This window comes from Dendrobium catenatum, unplaced genomic scaffold (genome assembly GCF_001605985.2).
Source record: "Dendrobium catenatum unplaced genomic scaffold, ASM160598v2 fragScaff_scaffold_334, whole genome shotgun sequence".
Taxonomy (NCBI): domain Eukaryota; kingdom Viridiplantae; phylum Streptophyta; class Magnoliopsida; order Asparagales; family Orchidaceae; genus Dendrobium; species Dendrobium catenatum.
The window spans coordinates 1,309,634-1,319,183 of record NW_021318796.1 but is presented as its reverse complement, the minus strand read 5'-3'; the positions used below and the strand labels follow the sequence as shown (position 1 = coordinate 1,319,183).

The following is a 9,550-nucleotide window of genomic DNA, read 5'->3' as shown; positions in this document are numbered from 1 at the left end:
GTAGTGCAATACTCGGAGGGCACCTCCGGGGAGTTGACGTAGGTCGAGTTGATCGAATCATTATAAACCCTTGTGTTCTTGTTTTTACTGCTTCCGTATTTATTTTCTTCCGCACTTATTTTTGTGGTGATTTGGTTTGTGATAATCGTTCTTTTTACTTAAAGAAATTTTTAAATACCAATTCACCCCCCCCCTCTTGATTAGCCTCGGGCCAATTCTATAGGGCTTAACATCCCTAACAAACTTTCACCAATACCGTATATGATAATCGCTTCACCCTATTGGAACGGCCACTTAGGCTCGGGTCGTTGACGGAAGGGGAAACAGATCGGGAGGAAGAAGGATATTGCACAATTTGGTCCCCTAGTCAAGCAATATATATGGGATTTCGATTGCAAAGTGAGTGTAAATTCGCATAACCTCCTCTTCGTTTCTTTCGTCGTGTTATTCGAGTTTTAGCCGATGATTATTGTAAGATCATGTGATCGTGGGGACAAAGTAGCTGACGTGTCCTTTAGGTTTTGTCAATGTGTTGTTTATTTCATATTATTTTTTTTTCATTTTAATTTAAATTTCAACACTCTTCATCTCAATAATAGCTGAAGATGTCTCAACCTCAACAATAGCCACACATATGATCTCCCAAAAAGGCTAATCTCAAGCACAAATTTAGCATTAGACTCAACAAGACGCTTAATTATTGACTATTGATCATCATCATCAAGCTGATTTGTAGAACTTGGATTATCGCAATAGAAAACACTAAAAAAAAACTCAACATGAGGATCAAATTTTTAAACTAGTGATAGCAACACAAGTCTATAAACTTATAAAATAGACTAAAATGTTTGAATATTTAGAGTTAAAGAATAAATATATGATATAACTTTTCATCATGATAAGAAGATAATATTCGAATTCATCTTGAGATACGTGATCATCTTCTGAATACTACGAACTAATAAAGGTAATGACATTATGATGTAGAACAGTAAGTTCAAATTCAAGAAAAAATTGTAATTTTTTATTTTAATTTAAATTAAAGTTTTCAATTTTTTTTAAATTCAATGTTTTGTTAGTTTGTTGGAATTTGAGACAGAGCAGTTGTAAAAAAGTTCAAAGTAGGATTATCATTATTAACATATTATGCATGGAACTGGCCTTTTTTCTTGTAAATCCAATCTAAGAATTCCCATGTCAAACAAGAGATGCCCCCATATCAACATCGTAAAAGGTTATTTCAAGTCCAAGATAAAGTTTTTAACCCCTCAATCCAAATGAAAATTCCAATAAAGTGGTGTCTCCGCACAAGCACCCTTTCATTTATCAATGTCGGCCTCAATCCCTATTTGAGAAATTTGAATTTGAATGTTGTAATTTTAGTTATAATATGGTTGTGAATGTCCCATCTATATATAAATAAGATGGAAATAAATTTAAAAAAAAAATAGGGGGAAATCAAAAACCATTTCTTAGATTTGGAAGCTCTTCTCTCTCCAATAGGTGGTACAAGGAAGCCATGGACCCCAAGGTCAGAGAAGGCTTGTTGGCCATCCATGGTTTGCCTTTTTTTTTTGGTTAATTATTATATTTTAGCTTATTTTCTCCCTATCTCGTCCCATTCATTTATACTCTTCTCAATTTGCATGTAAAACCAACATGATGTGTCCTAAGTTTACGTTGTTCTCTTTAAACCTTAGTTTATGATGTTTTGTATGGTATGCTCGATTTTCAACATCTTAACCCCAATTATTTCCTCTTCCCCCACATCCTCACTCGTTCCCCAACACCCTCAAAAATTGCCAAAACCCCATGCAATGGCCTCCAGCCTCCTCCAAAAGAAATCGATTGCACTTCCTTCTTCAAACCCAAAACTCCAAATGCCTCCATATACATGTTTCTACACCCCCACCATCTCCTTCCACACTCTAAATCACATCTTCAACTCATAACCTAACCCTAGGCATCCCATCCTCAAAATACCAGCTTTCATGCTTCATAACATTAATATTTGATGATGATGATTTGGAACATTTATGAGACCGCCAATAATTAAAATGGTTATCCTGGTTACAATTAAACTAATTGTAATCATCAAATCCATTGTAATATGGCTCATTATATTTTTTCTATTAATAAGAATAAAAATTGTAATCATATATGTAATTATGAAAATCACTGCATGATTATTGGTTGATTTCTTGATCGTTTTATCTAGTACCTATAAACAATATTTCAACCAATCATCATTCTATAAACTTTTCTGAAAATTAATTATCATAATATATGATGCTTAAGGTTTATAATGGTGATGAATCAAATATTTCACCAATAAGCGATATCAAAAATAATATTATGAATTTAGAAGCTTATGAGCTTGATAGGCATGTCAATAATTAATCCCTTTCACCCAAAGTTCCCAAGTAGACCCAGAGAACACAAATGAAGGAATTCATTCATGGAGATTAAGAAGGAAAAGTCAAGCCTTATATTTCCTAGTTTATCAAATTGGCATCAAAGCAATTCTTCATATTCCATCCATTAATATCAAAAGCAAATTTCCTAAAGGTCATTGCATTTAAACCCTGGCCACATAACCACCCCTTACCCTTAACAATCCGACAACACCACAATGTTCCAAATAAAAACTAGAAAAAAAAAAATCAAAACCCTAACCAAATCCTTAGATAATATGCACTTCTTTGTCCATTACCATGACATTTTTTAAGCAAGAAAATGATATGAAATACTTGAGTTCGCCAGTAATCCAAGAGGAAATACTTGAGTTCGCAAGCAACCCTAGCAATAATTGGTCCAAAACAACAAGAAAAAATAGAAATATGGATGAAATCAATCTAGAAAAGATAGATTGCGATATTGGAATTAAAGCAAAGCAAAATGCAATTGATCCTCAATTCGAGAGTATCGTCTCTCCAAATCTCTAGATTGTAGATCTATAGCCCAAAACACGAAGGAACTCTCCAAAAGAACAACTCAAATTGTGCATCCCCTAACCCATAGCCTCTCATCCTCTTTAAATACCATCCTTCCTAATAAAAAGCTTCATAATATAATTTTATTTCAAATTGCCCTCATGCATGAACCGCCCCCCTCCTCTCTCTCTCTTTAGTTGCCGCCCGAGGAGGTGGGACCCACCCGCTTAAGCGATGGGTTTAAGAGGAGGCGGCTTAGCCTGCCTTCTGTATGTCCGAATCGGCCCCTCCTGGGCCGGTTTGGGTTGATTCGTAATAGAAAATTGACGCATACAATGTGCAGATTATGCCCGAGAGATATATCACAAACTATATAAATTCACTTATAGAGCTACAAAATTTATATTTCCTAGAAAATCAAGCCATTTTGCGTTCCTCAAATTTTGAGCCTTACATATTATAAGAGAAAGATGAATCAAAAAGGTTGACAGACAAACTAGAGGGGAGAGAGTATTCAAATTCATGATAAACCATGAGAGTGGGATCTAGTAGAGGCAATAGAGAGGTGAAGAGAACCAAGGAGTAGAATGTTGTCATTATTCAAAATGCATTCATGATCAAAATAGCATCCATTCGACTCCCATTTACAAAAATGAAGTTTTAAGGCAATCAAACTAATTTTCTTTTGAATCTAGAAAATGCATAAACATCCTATCATTAAGTTCAAAATAAATATAATTATTACATTTAAATATAATAAAACAAAAAATTAACTCCAAGACAAAAAAAAAATACTAGAAAATTTTATACTATTACATTGTTGATGCATGTTTTAAATTGCATCACTTGGTTTTATTGCTAATAATTATATGCCAATGATGCACCAACACTTACAATAATGAAGCATGTCATCTTAGACACATGCAGGCACAAGCACTTCTTGATGCTCGCATGACACATGTTAGACACCATTTGCTTGTTCAATCAAAAAATTTAAAAAAACAAATTGACATACATGTCCTCTATATGTTTCCTAAATAAAAAATTTTAACTTTAAAAGTATATTAAATAATAACCTAAATTAAGCCACCCATTCTTTTTAATTTAAATATATTACTTTAAAAACTTAATAGCCATTTAACACTAATATATGTTTCTTATTCCGCTCTATTTTTTAAGATTTCTTATAATACTTGTTATTTTATTTTTCTCACAAAATCATCGATTAAAAAGGCGTTCGAGGCGGACGCCTTGAGGTGCGCCTCGAATCGAGGCGGAGGTCGGGCGAACTGAGGCTTAAGCCTCGAACGCTCGGGCGAGGCTTACGCCTTTTTCCACGGAGGCGTACGCCTCACCGCGTGAGGCGTCGAGGCGCATCGAGGCAGCGCCTCGAAAGTGAGAAAGTTACCTTCACAGTCAGCGAGCTCCCGTTGTTTCTTCCGATCAAAATGTTGTAGCTTACGATCCGATAGGAAAGGGAAAGTCGTCGAAGGAGCAAAGTCGAACAGCCACGAAGGAGCTAAAGAAGCGACGCGTGCAATCTCTACACCTCCTGTGAAGCAACGAAGCCGAACAGCAAGGACGAAAAGAGAAGATGAAAGGCAAACCGTAGACGCAACTAAGTTATTATTGATTAACTTAGTTAATATAATTTAAAATATTAATAATTAAACAAATTAATTAAATAATTAATAATATAATTAGTGCATGAATTAATTATCTATTTTAACTTAACTGAATAATTAGTATTATAATTATTAATTAAATTTTGATATAATTAGCCTAATTAATATAAATTACATTTAAATTACGCGGTATGCTCGGTACTGAGTTGTACATGCTCGTTACTGAGCGGTACATGCTCGGTACGCTCGGTATTGAGCATATACAACAAGCAGAATTTCAAAATTACTCTTATAATATAACTTTGTTCAGGGGGGAGCAGCGCCCCCTTGGACCCCTGGCAAACTGGTATATTTTTGTATTCATGTTATTTTATTATTGGTAGTACAAATAATTATTATTTTTGTTATTTTTTGTCATTATTTAAAATTTTAAATTAATTTATTTTAATCGTTTTGAGGCTTACGCCTCGATCCGCCTGGAGGCTTACGCCTCGCCTCGCTTAGAAAAAACGCCTCGATTCCCGATTTGCCTTTTAAAACCTTGCACAAAATAATCAAACTTTAATGGAATCAAACTACAAATGGAAATTACTTGTTTACTCAAATACTTCCAATTAGTTAATGCTCCATCATCGTCATCATATGAGGGCTTTATCAATACTTAATCGCATCAGGAAAAGGCCAAGTCTAACGCCAGTACGAATATGAAGACAACAATAAATCTATATAATGGAAGTTACCATCTGACTAAAGGATCATGTTCAATCCTTAACCTAAAAAATGTCTCTAGCATTCATCTTACACCCCCAAATTCCATCATCAACTACACGCCAACAAACCATTCCCATCTTATAAGAGTAGCCTTTCGCCTTTTATACATGGATTAATCATGGTTGGTGGAATCCAAGAATAGAGCCACCGCTATTATATTCAAATATAAAAATGTTAAATTGTGGTACAATGATCCAAGCTACACACAGCAGCCTGCATCCGAGCCAGTTATCACCATCCACAGTTCAAAGCAGTTGTTCCAATCTTTGTCAAACCCTTACAGACATTGTAGCCTGCTTAGGGTGCAGCAAAGCTCTTGTGGGTTAAACTCAGGGTCAAAGGGCTGGATGAGACTGCTACCGAAGACCCATGTTAGCAAATTAGTGCTTTGTGCTAGGAAGCCAAAGTCCCAATGCAAAGCCACAAACACCCAAGAAGGCCTACTTTGAGGCCCCATGTAACTTAACTGTAAGAAGCAACCTTACCAACCGTATACAATCTCCATCAGTATTGCCACCAATGCAAAATCAAACTGCTTCAAGGAGTAACTACGTTTTGGTTAAACTAAATGAGAACAGAATAAAGAAACCTATGTGATATATCATAGTTAAAAATATTTGGGTGCATTAGATATAATATAAAAATTTTGGGATGTTGCATAGATGAAAATTCCAGAAATAATACAGTTTCTCACACTGACAAACAAAAATGAATAAATTTGCATGGAGCAGTTGAGATGGTAACAAATATAAATCAAATCTAAAGAAGCCAATTCCAAAAATAATAGAAAAGCATTTCACAAAAATAAATGAATCTGCAGTCATACAAGCTCCACATTCAATCCAAAGGAGCACATCAAGTTACACGGTTTATATGATTTTCATATGTTAAATAACACCACTAAAACAGTATAACCTTTCAAAACAATTGGACAACTTCATGTGCCTTTATAGCATCATCCTCAATAAATGTCTACTTTTACTATAATGAATCAGAATTCATGTTATAGTTTTCAAGATTAACAAAGAACTAAAAATTCATAAACATTGCAGGATTGAAATATGGGGAAAAGAAGCTACCAAGAATAGAAAAGAAAATCATAAATCCTGCTGAAATCTGAACTACCCTTCGGCTGCCAATTCGCGTCAAAGCCAGCAAACCAGTATTTTCTCTATGAAAGAGCAACAAGACAAACAAATTTTCACTGTATTTAGTAGAGAGTGAAAATGAACATCAATACATCAAACATGTCTTACACTGATACAGTGGAGCCACTTGAAGTTCCAAACAAACCATCCAGCAAGATGCCAATTCCCTGGAACCAGAAGCAATAATATAATAATTGGTACAAAATCCAAGGAACCAAATTTAGGTAGCACCAACTCATTTCCGAACCTGCCAACCAATTCCACGACTTAGAACGGATGGAGGCAGTGGAGTTGCACTCGCATACCTAGACACGGCAATGAAAGTCCCAGTAGACTGCACAATAGTATGTATTCCAGACGTAAGCATTAAGCAGTATCATAACAGCAGAGAAAATAGTAAAACAAAATAAGAATAGTAAGCTGCACCTTTGCATTATACACAAAAAGAAATAAGAACAATTCAAAACTTATAGAATGTAATAAGAGACCTCTACTAGACCAACAAATGCAGCAGCCATCATCGCGAAGGCTTCCCCAGCATCAAATGATGGTGCCCCCCACTGAAAAGGGTATGGAACTCTAATCCTACAAGAAAAAAAGTTTTAAAAAACAAAATACACAAATCGCAAGAAGCGGAACTATATTCATGCTGAACATTTAACCAAAATTAGGCAAAATAAACACAGTAGCTGACTCAAGTTACCAGGGAGCCGAGCTAACAAGGCCAGAACGATCCGTACGGCAGTGTGATTGTGTTTTTGGTGGGGTATGCTTATAGGCCCCACCGATGGTGAGAAAATATGCATACAACCATACAATTGCAACAGAAAAGATGACTGCAAACCGACCAAATACTGGCTTCTCTGCATGTACAGCATGAGGCATGTACTGCACAGGAAACAAATATTTCATCAATTAACTTTAGATACTCAAATAGATATTTGTTGGGCAAACAACTAACACACCATAATCACACTTGTTAGATTCTCTATTTCTGAAGCAGTTCGTGAAAAGTAATTCAAAATGATACCTGTGAAATAAAAATCAGTATGATTATTGTTGGGAGCCCAATCTCAACACATTTAGCGACCTGCAATACATTGTAAAATCTATCAGCAATGCTTGTAACCTAGTATATACAATGCCAAGGAACACAAACTGAAATGAATTGATGAAAAAGCAATACACTTTGAATGAATAACTAGTTTAGAGCACAACAAAACTGCCTATCAACAACTAGTTTATAGCATACCGCAGGGAAGCCTAACTCATAAAGCCCAAACCCAGCAAGTGCGACTACAGGAACGGCTGACAATGGACTTAGAAATCTGGTAGACAACAACAAGGATAGCAAAAAAATAATAATAGTAATAAATAAATAATTTATATCATAATAGAACAACTCGAATCATATTTGATGTAGGCCAACCTGGTGACATTGCGCCAAAGGCCACTAAACCCCACAATAATCTGAAGCGTTGATGCGACAATTAGGGCACCTTGTGTCCCTCTCATGATTCGTAGAAATTTCTGATCATCAAAAGCAATAGGCCCATCAGTTTCTATATATCATGCAATACCACTTAGATAGATAGGCATAAAGTCCGGTGGCAACCCTATGAGGATCAGCAATGTCACTATATCGACCGGCCAGAATGATGGAGATGGTCGGTGCAACAAAAGTGTAAGACCCTCCAATCACCGCTGGCAAGCGAGTGCCAAAAAAAGACTGTAACAGTGTGTTTATACCAGCCACAAAGAGCAACGTCTGAATTACTCTAGCCTTCTCATCCTAGCATAAGAAAGAATATGTATTTAAACCCATCGAATTAATCAACAGTCATAAAAATGAATCCATGCATGAATATCCACTCAAAATTACTAAAAGTTGAAGTTTTCCAAACGGGAGAAAACTTACATTACCCCCTCCCATCTGAGGAACAAGTGCGGTGGGGATGATCACAGTTGTGCCTAACACAACCAAATAATGTTGAAAACCAAGCAGAATAGCCTCCGCTGCAAACCAAAAAAAGGACTACTTTTTATTAAAAATATGTATTATTGCATAAGTCGCCAGCGCTAAAAATCAATGGGGTTGCATCCAAAACAAAATGTCAACATTGAAGAAGTATTTCCATGAGAAAAAGTGAGTCAAACTTGGATCTGGTGGAGGTATCTAAAGATCTTTTTTCCTAACTGATTTTCTTTTTAATAACCAGCAAAAACTATAATTGAGCATACATTCAAACTGTAGAAAATTCCAATTTGATCGACTTATTTCTAAGAGTTAAACAAGAACCAAATAAAACGTATATTAGCGGTGTAGAGAAAAAAGAAGTTAAGGATAAAAGTAGTTGGCAAAACTGACGCCATGGGGGCGGGCTAGTGATGCAGTAAGAGACGTTGGGCAACTGATCCTTCACGGGATGAGGCACCAAATCATCGGCCTTCGGCGCCGGCGCTGCACCTCCACCACCAGCCATCCTTCCTCCTTTCTCTTCTCCTTACCCGAAAACTCAAGCACTAACAATCCCCCACCCTTACACTGAAAAAAGACCTAAAAACAAAAACGAAATCCACAATGACCGAGCATTGCTGCAAGTAAAGAGCTTCTTTTCAAGCTTTCAACACTTCACAGACTAAGATCACCCAACTTGCTGAAGATCTGACTTCGCAGGCACCGTGTCCAACCTTTCATGGTCCCTTCTCTCTTTCAACGCAACTTCAGCGTCTAGTGTTAGCAAATGACCCCAGCATTGAGTCTGGTTAAGTAGCTAAACCACAAAGTTGAGTTTTGAGGAGCGATTCTGAAAGATTAATGAAGAGACCCGCTTTCACCATGACGAGATGCCAACTTCTTGGGAGTTTCAAAAAAAAAAAAACAGAGAATGTGAGTGGGAAGTAGCTTTCAATAATATATGCTTCTGTTGATTGAATTTAGAAATAATTAATTATTTGATTAAACTCTTGTTTGTTGTTATTTTAGAATAAAAGGAAAAACTGTTCGTGTATTTCCAAAGTTTATATGCAATAGATTATTTGATTACGCAGAAGATACTTACGAACTATCATT

The 9,550-nt window shown here is 36.0% G+C and overlaps 1 protein-coding gene across 1 annotated transcript in view; it reads right to left on the bottom strand.

Moving 5' to 3' along the window:
- Nucleotides 1–8,960, bottom strand: part of LOC110105741 (nucleobase-ascorbate transporter 6) — a 30,609-nt gene extending 21,649 nt beyond the window's left edge. The window contains exons 1-11 of the mRNA XM_020835353.2: nucleotides 8,846–8,960; nucleotides 8,396–8,493; nucleotides 8,093–8,269; nucleotides 7,907–8,007; nucleotides 7,730–7,805; nucleotides 7,508–7,567; nucleotides 7,181–7,365; nucleotides 6,966–7,062; nucleotides 6,725–6,811; nucleotides 6,586–6,644; nucleotides 6,409–6,500 (exon numbers count right to left, since the gene is read on the bottom strand). Coding sequence (XP_020691012.1) covers nucleotides 6,409–6,500; nucleotides 6,586–6,644; nucleotides 6,725–6,811; nucleotides 6,966–7,062; nucleotides 7,181–7,365; nucleotides 7,508–7,567; nucleotides 7,730–7,805; nucleotides 7,907–8,007; nucleotides 8,093–8,269; nucleotides 8,396–8,493; nucleotides 8,846–8,960 — 1,147 coding nt within the window. The remainder of the gene's footprint in view (nucleotides 1–6,408; nucleotides 6,501–6,585; nucleotides 6,645–6,724; nucleotides 6,812–6,965; nucleotides 7,063–7,180; nucleotides 7,366–7,507; nucleotides 7,568–7,729; nucleotides 7,806–7,906; nucleotides 8,008–8,092; nucleotides 8,270–8,395; nucleotides 8,494–8,845) is intronic.
- Nucleotides 8,961–9,550: the final 590 nt, after the last annotated feature.